Source organism: Diabrotica undecimpunctata, chromosome 1 (assembly GCF_040954645.1).
Source record: "Diabrotica undecimpunctata isolate CICGRU chromosome 1, icDiaUnde3, whole genome shotgun sequence".
NCBI classification, from domain to species: domain Eukaryota; kingdom Metazoa; phylum Arthropoda; class Insecta; order Coleoptera; family Chrysomelidae; genus Diabrotica; species Diabrotica undecimpunctata.
Window position 1 is genome coordinate 36,239,149 of NC_092803.1, and position 13,869 is coordinate 36,253,017.

Here is a 13,869-nt window from a genome sequence, read left to right on the forward strand (position 1 = left end):
CCGTCCATACACACGCTCTTAAAGTTTGTTTAGCAGAAAATGGTTGACTTCAATTAGAGCGGTCGTAAATATTATTAAATTTATCTGACTTGGCCCATTGTTAAGACCGGTCCGGAGCGATAAGCAAACGAGGTAGACAGAGTTGGTCTTTTGACAATTAACACTGACTAGACGGTACTCCTATAATAAAGAAAAGGATCCACAAACTTTACAATAATTACGACAAAAAAAAACAAAAAAACGGATGTAAAGTATATTGCCTTGCCTTATAAACCCGAAATTAATGTTTTCAAATGAGTTTTAAAATAAATTAAATCTATTTTAACTGCTAAGATTATAGAAAAACAAACATTAATAATAATTTGTGGTTCTGAAAAGAACCGTTTTTTTTTAATCGTCACATTTGTAGATTTGATGACAGTATCACTCCACACATAGTTCTGTTTCGCTATCCCTATTCTCATCTAAATTAATTGTGATCGGTTGAATTATATTATGATCTACATGAACATATGAATTTTCTTTACTTATTACGTGTCGGACTGAATTTCTCCAACTACTTGGAAGTTTGATTTTCTTATTAAATCTTCAACAGTACTACTTAACGTTGGAAAAATATTTTGTGACCTCACGTTAGACTTCAATTCGTGCCACATATGTTCTATGGGATTAAACATACAATAATAGGGTGGAAGCCGCAGCACTGTATGTCCCATTTCCTCTGCCAATGTATCACAAACATATACTTTTTTTATAGACAATTCCTTTAAAACTTCTAAAAGCTCTTGTTTGGGTTAAAATTCTTCAAAATACATATCATTCATCTCCATGTAATTTTGAATTTCCAATTAATATTATTAGAGTTTGGAGCCTTACTTAGTTGACGACTGTGATAGCCTGCATTGTCTATTACTATAATGCTATTCTGAGGAATGTTTGGCATAAGATTATTTTTGAACCATTCTTCAAAAAGTTCTGCCGTTATATCTTAATGGTAGTCGACGCAGGAGTCTTTAATATTCTTTGCAGAAAGCCACAGGGCATTTGGAACTCAACCATTTTCTGATCCAGCATGTAAAATCGTTATTCTTTTCCCTTTATTTGACGGAGTTTTTGTCTTACAATTACCAGAGGAATCGGCAAATCCTTTAGGTCGTGTTGAATGTGTGTCAAACCATGTCTCGTCGAGGTAAATTATCGAACAATTTTCAGAACGGAATTTTCGTATCGAAGTTATATGCTTATAACGCCATTTTTGTAATCTACGAGATCCCATAATTACTTGTCTTTTGTCAATTATACGATATCGAAAGACTACTTTTTTTTCAAAATTTTTCATAAGCTGGTGAGGCTAAAGCTTATTAGGGTTTCGTCAACATTGAGCCGTTGCTCCAGAGCTCTTAATATGGGTATGCGTTGCTCTTCGTACATGGTATAGATTTTTCGACTTATCAAGTCCTTTTCGGCTTCGTCCATACATTCGGTGGAACTGGAATCTTTACGTTTTTTTCTTGTTTCTATGGGATTTGATGTAATTCTTTTTACTGTGGTCAGAGGTATTTTCGTCAAATCGCATATTTCACTCGTAGCGGAAGTTGTGTCAAGTTCTCTTTTAAGTAAGGTACTGTATATAGTTTTTACAATTTTCTTTGCATCTACAGATAAATTTTTCTTCTTTACCGGAACACTAGAAGAATCCTCATTATTATTATCCTACGGACGCCACCTAATGATAGAAAACGTAATGAATAAAATGTGTAACACTTCCCGTTATACATAAAGACTAACAAATTTTATCGAGAACTCTTATTTAAATACTGGTTGGTGTTCAGCTCCATAAACTTATTATATAAATACCTGAAAACCACTTAAAAGGTGATTAGCAAACCCGTCGCGCACTACCATCGAATTCGAAATCCCTCTGATCAGTACAGTTTCGTCAATATAAGCCTTATCTGTATTAATGAAATAATAATGAGTTTGGAGTTTGGAGTTTGCAGTGAAATCGACATTAAGAAATGAAGATTGACAAATTTTAGCAGGAAAAATATTTAAATTTTAACTGAAACCGGGCCTTTTATACTATTATCGGTTAACCCAGGATGTTTATAGTCGGTACTAATTGAATTCAACCATTTACTGCTAAACAAACTTTACTTGCGCAAACGAGTCTCTGCAAGCATGCTCTCACACAAAACGTAATGTGTAGCCGGTGTATAAAACTTCTTAAAATGTGTGCTCTTCGATTTCTGTTATACACTACAAAACTAAACTCTTATGCAGTAACCGATTGTACAACTGATAATTGTTTATTAAACAAGGAGAAAAGGTTAGGAATTTCACAATAGTTAATCCTCAAGTCTCAATCAGGTACATTTTTCTAGAAATCTATTAAAACGTTAAATAAAATGGTTCCCTTATAATTACTGTTATTAAGTATAAAATATATTTCTAATATCGATTTTACAGATTTATTTGTATCTCTAATAAATTACAAGCGCATTCAACCCCGTAATATATTTCATCTGCGATTATTTTATGCTTTTTCAAAATCAGTAAATTTCATATTTTGTTTTTTATAGATCATAAATGATGGTTCTGTCACATTATATATAACATCGTGCGAAAATGAGACGCCAGATCTTTGCATTGAAAAATTAAAAACGGTTTTTCCGAAATTGAATGTGACTAGTACAGTTCAAACGGAATATGGCTTGATAATAAATTTACAAAATGATACGTTTCTTCAAAAAGTATTGCAAATGGATTTAGCAAAAATATTTGGAGGTCCTGTACAGGTAAGTGTAGCGTTCTGACTGAATTTATAAAAATATTTATTTCTATCAATAAAACACAGAAAATTTTTGTTTTCAACATGTCCACAAAATTTATTATAATTTATTACCACTCCAGCTGTTTCGGCAGAGTGCCTTTGTCAAATGATATATGTTTACTAAGCTTCTACTATAGTCTTCTTCTATACTTTTTATAGTCTTTAACTGAATAAGTTAAAGTGTGTGTTTCAAGTTGGTCATTCAGAATTATATCTGCATTTTTTAATTTATTAATTTTCATAGATTCTAATAAAGATAGTTTAAGGCCTTTATTTTGAATGTAGAGTACCTGCTTAAAATTGGTCATTAAAGGAATGATTATGATCTAGAAGGTGAAATGAGTATTTATAAGCTGTTTTTTATTATTGAAAGATCTTTTGTGTTCTACTATACGTTTTTTAAAGGTTATACGAGTTTGACCGATGTAAGTTTTTGGGCAGTCACCACATGTAAGTTTATATACACCACTGTTTATGCGCTTTTTCTATTTGTTTTAGTTGTTGTTTGTTCTGAGAGAAAACACAAACTTAACCAAATATATTCCATGTGGCTTTCTTTACAAATACAAATTACATGCTATGATGTTCTTAAGTTAAAATTTATTAAGTAAATTGTTAAGTAAAAAATATACTGTTCGATATAAAATATTCTTGAAATAGAAGTTTAATCTAGCAGGTAAAATCCAATCGTTAATTTATTTCTTTGAATCCTAGCGAAAGTGACATTGAACTAGAAATGATTAAAGCGATCGGCATGACAATCACTTTGCTCCTTTTCTATTGTTCGAATGGACGTATCGAGATATTTAATATCGCTTTCGAATTAAAATATATTCCACAAAGAAACTAACAGATATGCTAATTTTACTTTTTTGTATTCGCGTTAAACAAAATCGTCAAAAATAAACATTTTAACCAATGAACTGTCGTCCAAATAAGATTTATAGTGAGTAGAACATAGATAGTGACCTCTACTTATTTAAGTCAAGCATAATGTTTTCAAGAATAACTAAGGTACTACGTAATTAACAAAAGAATTAACAACAAAATTGATTGAAAAAAGTAATACGAAAAATTTTTTTATAGTCTGGGACAGGAAATAGTGGCGGCTGGTGATAATTGTGTTAGGGGGTTTGTTCGAGAATACAAACAAAAAGATATATAGATTTATTCTATATATCCATCTAAAAAGGCTAAATTGTCCACTCCTGAACGTAAGCATCGCTAAGTTTTTGCCATTCCTTTCAATTTGTATATTTTTATCTAGTTTCCACTAACTCTTTTTATGTCGTTGGTCGATCTACTGTATCATGCTCATCCATTATTCTACCAATATGTCAGGCACAATTCCATTTTATATGCAAAATAGTCTCAACAATGTCTCACACCCTCGTCTTGTTCCTGATCAATTGATTTGAAAGTCTGTCCTTTTGACTTATTCACAGCATTAATCTTTCCTTTTTTCCCTGCATTATCTCTGCAGGAAAATCTACTACAGTAAAATCTTATCTATTTTAACCCATTATCTAAGTATAACTTGCGTTGCTAAAAGAAAACGTGAACCCTCTGGATTTTTTAATTACTATTTAAATGGAAATAAACCACGATTAAAGGTTAAAATACGTTTATTGACTTTTCAATTTCCACTTCGGAAATCGTTCTCAAAATACAAACATTAGTAAATTAAACAAATTTTGTTTTCTGTTACTTAGTGAAAAATTCTTCTAATAATTTAATTTTATCTGACTCATCCATATTGACAATTCAGACATACATTATACATTTTAAAGTAGACGACTTTAAAATGATATTGCCAATATTGTTGAGTTGCGTTCCTGGGACGACTTTACTTATAAGATAGTGCATTCGATTACATGAAATCAACTTTAACTTGAGAATATCCGTCAGAAAAGATCTTAACATGTAATTCGTCTTTAAAAAGACAAATACATGTCATGATGACAGTAAAATTCTCCTGTTAGTGATTCCATAGTAAATTATGAGGGAAAAACCAGGAAAAAAACCTCATAATACTATCCCGACATGGTAAGTATTTGATCGTGCATTTAGTTTACCTTCAATAAACACCAAATTCCGATTTTATATGTTTGTTATTTAAAAAATATAAATGATGTATTCTCCATATGTATGACTTACCAATACTGGTATTTTCCTTTTCATAACTTCCTCTTTCAATATGGGTAACCAGATCCTACTACATTCTGCCGAGGAATTCGCGACACAATTGGTCTCATTTAGCATAATTAGAGCCGCTTCTTTGATTTTTCTCTTTTTACCATCCGTTTCTTTTAGGACTATATTTATTATATTTTATAATATAATAAATATATTATTATATTATTATTTAAATAAATAATAATTATTATTAATTATATTCCCATTTAAATAGTAATTAATTTAAAATGCCACAAGAAAATAGCTTCAGAACAATACTCTGGATTTTTTATTTTTACATTTAATTTTCTTATTACATATTTTTTTTTCTTTTCTTTACATCGCGCTTCTTTTAAATAATTTCTCTGGTAATAAGGAATTATTAATTTTCCAGGCAGTATCTTTATATTCTGGCCAGTACAAAAAAATTGTCAGATTTAAGGAAATTCCTTGGTGCATCCGAAACGAAGAAATTGAAAATTGTTTAAAAAGACAAGGTGTATCGTACTCTAAGTTGACGAGGAAAAAATCTACGTTGTACGTCGAGGTATCAGATTTTACAAATTACCAAAGACTACGAGAAGAGGGAATAAACTTCTACGATTCTGTAGTGCTTAGATCTTCTGAAGATGGAGGACTAAATGAGGAGATTTACTGCAACAATACCAATATAATACAATGCTACAAGTAAGTGGGGCTAGTTCTATGACAATGACTTTTATATGTTTTTATATATCTATAAACTTTCATATTATATTTTCCTCCATTATACAGATATTTTTCCATTTTTGGACACATGGCCGTAAAACAGCTATGACTAAAAATATTTCGGGAAAGTAACCGTAGGAATTCTTCTACTACATACATATATACCAAAATATATTACAAGGTTCTGAAACTGAAACTACTTTCTTCTGTCATGTCTAATTTAAATATTATTGTTGTGAATTTAATAATTGTTATGTCTTTAATTTATAATGTCTTTATCAAAAGGTTCTTATCTAAATTTATTAAAAAGCACAATAACTGATATTAATTTATTTATCACTAAATATACATAATTTATTAAAAAGCGAACGTAACATTTTATCGCGAGCGCGTCTTCAGAATTAACTGTTTTCTATTCTCCAAAAAGTCCTGATATATATTCACTACTGTTAGACTGGAAACGTCTACGGCCTTCTAGACAGAGCGGCGAATTGTTCTCAGAACCGGTATGGTTAAATCGGCTTGTCACCAGAAGGTTCGAATTGTTGTTTTTATTACAAAGGGGGACCCATCGTGTGTCAGGTAGGCATTACCTAAAAAATACGTGAATGAATGAAAATATTAGTAATAAATATATTTACGGTTTTGGGTCAGAATTTATCGTAACATTGCCCCCCTCTTAAAAGATTGTTCCTCCTGGAACCTTGTCGGGACTGGAACCGGAACGGTATGCTGGTATCGGCAACTGGACCCTCTTTTACAACTTCCAGTTGTATAAAAATGACAAGGGACGGTTTTCTCTCCGCACCAGTAACTATGCGGATTGCAACAGACTAACACCTGGACTTCGGTGTCTTTAAAGATCTCTTCCACCATATTTCGGATAACCCTCCAATCTAATTGGCGGCACTCCAACTTTGGCATGGCTAACTTTTGCACGTCGGACTCCAGTACGTGCTCTCTCAATTGAAGTAAGGCTTCCCATACATCTCGGTAGGTAGGTTGGTCACGGGCAGTGTCTTTTGTTACCAGGTAGAAAAGGTAACGTGATGCATCTTGGAGTTTCAAGGTTTTACCGGGAGCTGGCACTTGGCATTGAAGTTCTGCAACTCGACCAAACTTCCTTCGAAAGACGGATGCCAACCCTGGTGCGTCTTTGATACTGGCCGGGATGGTAAGGGCCAGCGAGTAGTCATCGGGGAGCGCGAGTAGATCTTGCTTTTCTTCAGTGGTAACACCATGTCTCGCTTTACCGGTACCTCCATAGGCACCCATGAATTCCTCAAACGTGAGGTCAGACACATCGTGGACTTGGTTTACTTCCACTTCTTCATCTACGTTGTGGTCACCTTCGAAAGACGCCAACCGGTTATGGTGTACTATCATCGGCTTTCCCCTCGGAATCTTGCTTATTCGGTAGATGACATCGTTGATCTTCTCCATAATGAGGTATGGACCTTCCCAAAACTGCTGCAATTTGGGAGAACAACCTTTTCGCTTCTTGGGATTATACAGCCATACTTTGTCGTTCTTCTTAAAGCAACCGTTTTCGGCTTGTGTATCGTACCGTTTCTTCATTCTGTCGCTAGCGATCTGAAGGTGGGAACGGACCAACTCATGTACATCGTCCATTCTTCTTCGTAATTCGATCACATAATCTTCACCTGCTACATCTTCTCCAGGTTTACATCCAAACTCGAGATCACAAGGTAGTCGCATTTCGCGTCCGAATAGGACTTTGGCTGGTGTCTGGCCTGTTGATTCGTTAACAGCAGATCTGTAGGCCATTGTGAAGAACGGAAGGTATTGGTCCCAGTCTCGCTGATGATCGGACACCATCTTTGTCAAATACTTGCCAACTGTCCTATTCATTCGTTCTACCATACCATCCGATTGCGGATGATACGCGGTAGTTCTTGTTTTCTTCATGCCTAGTCTATCACATATTCCTTGGAATAGATCGCTTTCGAAGTTCCTGCCTTGGTCACTATGTATCTCCAAAGGCACTCCAAATCGGCTGATATATTCTTGGATCAACTTATCTGCAACGGTGGCGGCCTTCTGGTCGGGAAGTGCGTAAATCTCGACCCACTTAGTGAAGTAATCCATTACTACCAGCATGTATTTGCCTCCATTTTCACTTTCTGGAAATGGCCCAGCGATGTCCAAAGCTATTCTTTCAAACGGGCTTCCAACATTATATTGTCTCATAGGAGCTCTCCTTTTTTGGTAGGGCCCGTTACTCGTGGCACAAATAGTACATTTCTTACACCAGTCTTTTACATCGTCGGAACTGTTCATCCAATAAAACCGTTCCCGAATTCGCTGAAGGGTTTTCCTTACACCAAAATGCCCTCCCGATGGACTGTCGTGTAACTGACGAAGTACTTCGGCTATTCTGCTCTTTGGGATCACCAACTGTCTTCTCTTCTCTGAGCCGTCATCATTTTCCAGGACTCGTTTGAGCAAGCCATCTTCGATGATAAATGAGTCCCACTGGGCCCAATACGTCTTAACTACTGAGCATAGGTTTGATATTTCCTGCCAAGGTGGTCGACGGTTTTCCTCTTTCCATTTTCGGATTTTCTGTATAACTGGATCTCTCTCTTGTTCTGCCCTTATCTTAGTAGGCGTCCAGTCGTCGTTGAAAATCGTCGTTCTTAGCACTGCTGCTTCCTTGGATTCCGTTTTGTTGCAGTGGGAACACTCTGCTGGGCATGGCCTTCTGGAAAGAGAATCAGCGTTTCTATGGCTAACTCCGGCCCGGTGCTCAATCTTAAAATCGTATTCTTGGAGTCGTTCGATCCACCTGGCTATCTGACCCTCTGGATTCTTAAACTGCATCAACCACTTAAGGGCGGCATGGTCGGTTCGGATTAGAAACTTCCTACCATAAAGGTATTGATAGAAGTGCTCTACTGATTTTACTACTGCTAGAAGTTCTCTTCTCGTGACACAATAATTCCGCTCAGGTTTTGAAAGAACTTTACTAAAATATCCGAGGACTCGTTCCTGTCCTCCTTGAATCTGAGACAGCACTCCTCCAATTCCCACATTACTTGCATCTGTATCTAAGATGAACTCTCCTTCTGGCAGTGGATACCCTAAAATTGGTGCTGTTATTAAATGCTTTTTCAAGGTCTCAAAGGCATTTTGGCAGTCTGTATCCCAGCGGTAATCTCTCGCTTCCTCCGTAAGTCGCGTTAATGGCTTAGCGATATCTGCAAACTTCTTAAACCTCCGGTAGTAAGTACATAGTCCAAGAAAACTTCTCACTTGATGTTTGTCAGTTGGTTTTGGCCATTCCTTAATGGAATCGATTTTTCCCTTATCCACGGCCACTCCTTCTTTACTGACTATATGACCCAGATAATTGACTTTACCTTCAAATAGCTGGCACTTCTTGGGGTTTAGCATCAATTGGGCAGCTTTAAGTCGATTAAAAACGTTTTCTAAATTCCTCAAATGATCTTCGAATGTCTCCCCCAAGACGATTATGTCATCTAAATAAACCAGGCATGTTTTCCAAGATAACCCTCTCAACACATTTTCCATCAGCCTCTCAAATGTCGCAGGAGCATTACAGAGTCCAAATGGCATAACGTTGAATTGCCACAATCCAGATCCTGTGGTGAAGGCTGTCTTTTCTTTATCTACTGGGTCCATTTCTACCTGCCAGTATCCAGACTTCAAATCCAAAGTAGAAAACAATTTACTTCCAGCCAATGTGTCCAATGTGTCATCGATCCGAGGCAGAGGATAACTATATTTCTTGGTAACGTTGTTCAGCAAACGGTAATCCACACAGAACCTCGTCGTTCCGTCTTTCTTCTTAACCAGGACCACCGGAGAGACCCATGGGCTCGTAGAAGGTTCTATCACCCCGTCTTTCTTCATTTCCTGAACAATCGTTTCAGCTTCCTCTCTTTTCGCCTGTGGTAATCGTCGAGCTGTTTGACGAATTGGCTTAGCATTACCAGTATCAATTTTATGCTTAACAACCGTAGTTCTTCCCGTCTTTCCTCCTTTCGGTACGAAAATATCACGATACTGCCGAAGAAATTCCCTTAATTTCCTTTTCTCCATCTGATTTAGAGACTGTCCTGCAACTGCAACCATTTGGTCGAATTTGTCGTTGGAATTATCAGATGTTGTCGCCTGACGGATTATGGATGTCACAGGTACACAAGTTCCTACCTTTGTCTCTTTCTTGATGGTCACTGGGTAGTCGTTGACATTGATAAGTCTCACAGGAATTTCTTTAGCCGAAGTCACCAATTCCTTTCCAATTATGATTCCACGGCCAACCTCATCGTCGTGGTTCCAAGGCTCCATCATAACAGGTGTCCCTTCGTCTACAATTCCCTGTAGTCGCGCTACTATGATCGTTTCGATTCTCGCAGGCACGACTGTATCTTCTGTAATGGCTGCTTGCACAGTGTTGTCATTATGTGGATGAAGAAATACCTCCTCGTTGCCAACTTTGATTACCTTATTCTTAAAATCCAATTGGAATCCATGCATATTCATTACGTCTATTCCTAATATAACATCCTCTTCGATGTCAGCAACTATAACAGTATGGACGAACTTTTCTGCTCCAATTCCCAATTGTACCTGGATTTCTCCATGAATGTTAGCATTTTCACCTGTAGCGGTCCGAAGTCGCAACCTCGTTGGTAACAGTTTCTTTCGGCTGTTTATAACTGTCGGGCGTATAATGGTTCTAGTCGCTCCGGTATCCACCAACAACGTATGTCTTTTACCATTTATTTCTCCATCTACATATACACTATCTTCACGACACTTCAAAGAAGCTATTAGTATGAGAGGGTCTTTGGAAAAGTTCCGGGTCGAAGCTGCTCCCCTAAAGCCGACTCGTTCTGGTTTTTCTGATGGTGAGTTCCTTGATTTTATAGTCTTCGTTTTCTTGCATGTAATGCTTTTTATCATATTAACGAGCTGGTCAAGTTTATCTTCATCTCCTTCCTCTTTTACAGTTCTAACTTTACTGTACCCGCCAGAGGCCTGCGTAGCTGACTCGTATTCGAGGGCGGCGGATAAGACATCAACCAGCGTTTTGTGACGAGCTAATCGCAGTGTTCTCTGCATTTCATGATCACGAAGACCATCAATAAACGTTTGAACGGCCAATTTTTCCATCATGTCTTCGGGAGCTGTTGGATAAGCATATCGTACTAATCTGGCAATATCTACCTCATATTCTTGAAGAGCCTCATCTTTCTTCTGTCTACGATTTTTAAGCTGTGACTGATATACATGCTCCAAATGTTCGTGGCCATATCGCATATTTAACCTCTTCTTCAGTTGTTCGAAATCATCGGTCTCCTCTACGGCTATGGAAGCACATCTAAGGCATCTCCTCGAAGAGCGATAGTCAGGTTTACAGCCTTTTCTTTTTCAGACCATCCATTTGCTCTTGCGGCTGATTCGAACTGTTTCATGTAGTTGTTTCATGATGATTTTCCGTCGAAAGTTGGGACTTTCACATGGACAGTACCTCCACTTCCTTCAAATTTCGGTCGTGTTTCCAACTTACATTTCGTCTCGTCTTCTTTTGTCTCCACTGTAATTGGATTGTTTCCTCTCTCTGCTGTCCCTGTTTCCTCCATCTTCCTTTCTATCTCTTTCCATATCTTTTCTTCGAAGGCCAACATATCGGCAGCAACTTGGTTTTTTAGCGAAGACATTCTATCGTCGAGGGCAGACATCTCAGAAGTTACTTTAGAGATTTCCAAAGAGATATTAGCAGAGACTTTGCTTTCCAGCGAAGAAATCTCGTTAGAAACTTTGTCTTCCAAAGAAGCGATGTCGCCGGAAACTTTGTTCTCTAATGATGCGATGTCACCAGAAACTTTCGAAATCGACGAGAGGACAGCATCTTCAAATATATAAGTCTCTGGATCTAGTCCTTCTTCTAGCAAAGCGTTCTTTAGTCGTTGGACTAACTCAGCCTTTTTTCCGGTAGAAGCTAATTCTCTGTCTTCGAGATGTCTTCTTAAATTAGTCACTGTCAGCTCATAAATCGTAGCCATTTTCACAATTTATTTTATATTCACTTGTATTATTATTATAAGTCTAATTTATGTTCGATCTCACTTCTTACACCACTTGTTGTGAATTTATTAATTGTTATGTCTTTAATTTATAATGTCTTTATCAAAAGGTTCTTATCTAAATTTATTAAAAAGCACAATAACTGATATTAATTTATTTATCACTAAATATACATAATTTATTAAAAAGCGAACGTAACATTTTATCGCGAGCGCGTCTTCAGAATTAACTGTTTTCTATTCTCCAAAAAGTCCTGATATATATTCACTACTGTTAGACTGGAAACGTCTACGGCCTTCTAGACAGAGCGGCGAATTGTTCTCAGAACCGGTATGGTTAAATCGGCTTGTCTCCAGAAGGTTCGAATTGTTGTTTTTATTACAAAGGGGGACCCATCGTGTGTCAGGTAGGCATTACCTAAAAAATACGTGAATGAATGAAAATATTAGTAATAAATATATTTACGGTTTTGGGTCAGAATTTATCGTAACATTATGTTTATATGGGATTAAGCCACAATTATTGATTGAAATAAATATGCCATTTGTAAATAACTAATGTTTGACGTTTCGACTTCAACTCCGGAAATCGTTCTTATAAAAAAAGTTTATTTTAAATAATATAGACATACAGAGTGTTCAGAAACTCTCCTGACAAACAATAACTGCAGATTCCTCAGATAATTTTAAGACGATTTAACCCAATTCGCCTAGTCCGAAAATGCTTTCTAAGGGAGCTAAAGTTCTTTGAAAATAGCGCTTTGTAAGTAGTTTTTTAATATCTCCAGAATGCTTGTATTTAGAAAAATTAAAACTGGTATGATTATTTATCCTCCAGATGTAGATCGATTCCAATAATTGCGAATTTCTAGTACTGTTCACAGGCGTCCGTTTTGGGTAGGTCAACTTAGTATTTTAACGCAAAACTTTTTTGTCTGTAACTTTGAAGCATTTGTGATACTAGATTATTACATTTTCAGATATTCTAGTACTAAAAGGTACTCCTATTTTAAGTCGATAGGATACACCGTTTACGAGAAAAATCGATTTGAAAATTTTTCGTTTTTCCGTCATGAAAGTCAAATTAATATTTTTTGCACTAGTTGGCTTTGAACTGTCAACTGTGTTCTGTTAATCTGTGACAAAACTATAACCTACGTTTTTCGTTGTCAAACTTTTGTCAGTTCGTAAAGTTTCTTTTTTAGTTTTTACTTTTTGGCATTCAAACACAATAATTTCAATTGAACAAAAATGGTTTTTACTAATGAGGAATACGCTGATCTACATTTAGTTTATTGCGAAATTAGGTGAAACGCTCGAGCAGTAAAGTTGATACGCTGAAAAATTTCCCGATTAAGAGAAACAAGTTCAGTGTTCCCAAAAAATAATGAAACAGAGCGACATAATGATGTAACAGAACATCAAGATGTTACTTTAATGGCAGTTGAGGAAATTTTAGAAATTAGCGTTCCAAAACTATCTGTCATGTATCCCACAATTTCAAAATCTTCCGCAAGAAATATCGCACACAACGAAAATGTATATCCTTTCATTTTACAACGGTACAAACACTGCTACAAGGAGATTTTTCTGCTTAAAAAAATTTCAAATCGATTTTTCTAGAAAACGGTGCATCCTACAGACTTAAAGTAAGAGTACCTTTTAGTACTAGAATATCTGAAAATTTAATAATCTAGTATCACAAATGCTTAAAAGTTACAGACAAAAAAGTTATGCGTTTAATACCCGTTGACCCACCCAAAACGGACGCCTATGAACGGTACTAGAAATTTGAAATTATTAGAATCGATCTATCTCTAGAGAATAAATAATCGTACCAGTTTTCATTTTTCTAAATAGAAGCGTTCTGGAGTTATTAACAAAAAACTACTTACAAGGCACCATCTTCAAAGAGCTCTAGCTTCCTTGGGAAGCATTTTCGGACTAGGCGAATTGGGTTAAATCGTCTTAAAATTATCTGAGGAATTTGCAGTTTTCGTTTGTCATGAGAGTTTCTGGACACCCTGTATAATTTAAACTGGACTGATCGTTGCACAGAGAAAACTGACGCAAAGC

General features: G+C 36.2%; 1 protein-coding gene across 1 annotated transcript in view; it reads left to right on the top strand.

Moving 5' to 3' along the window:
• Positions 1 to 13,869, top strand: part of LOC140447849 (uncharacterized) — a 62,646-nt gene that overhangs the window by 43,215 nt on the left and 5,562 nt on the right. Inside the window, exons 3-4 of the mRNA XM_072540748.1 lie at positions 2,583 to 2,798; positions 5,403 to 5,695. Coding sequence (XP_072396849.1) covers positions 2,583 to 2,798; positions 5,403 to 5,695 — 509 coding nt within the window. The remainder of the gene's footprint in view (positions 1 to 2,582; positions 2,799 to 5,402; positions 5,696 to 13,869) is intronic.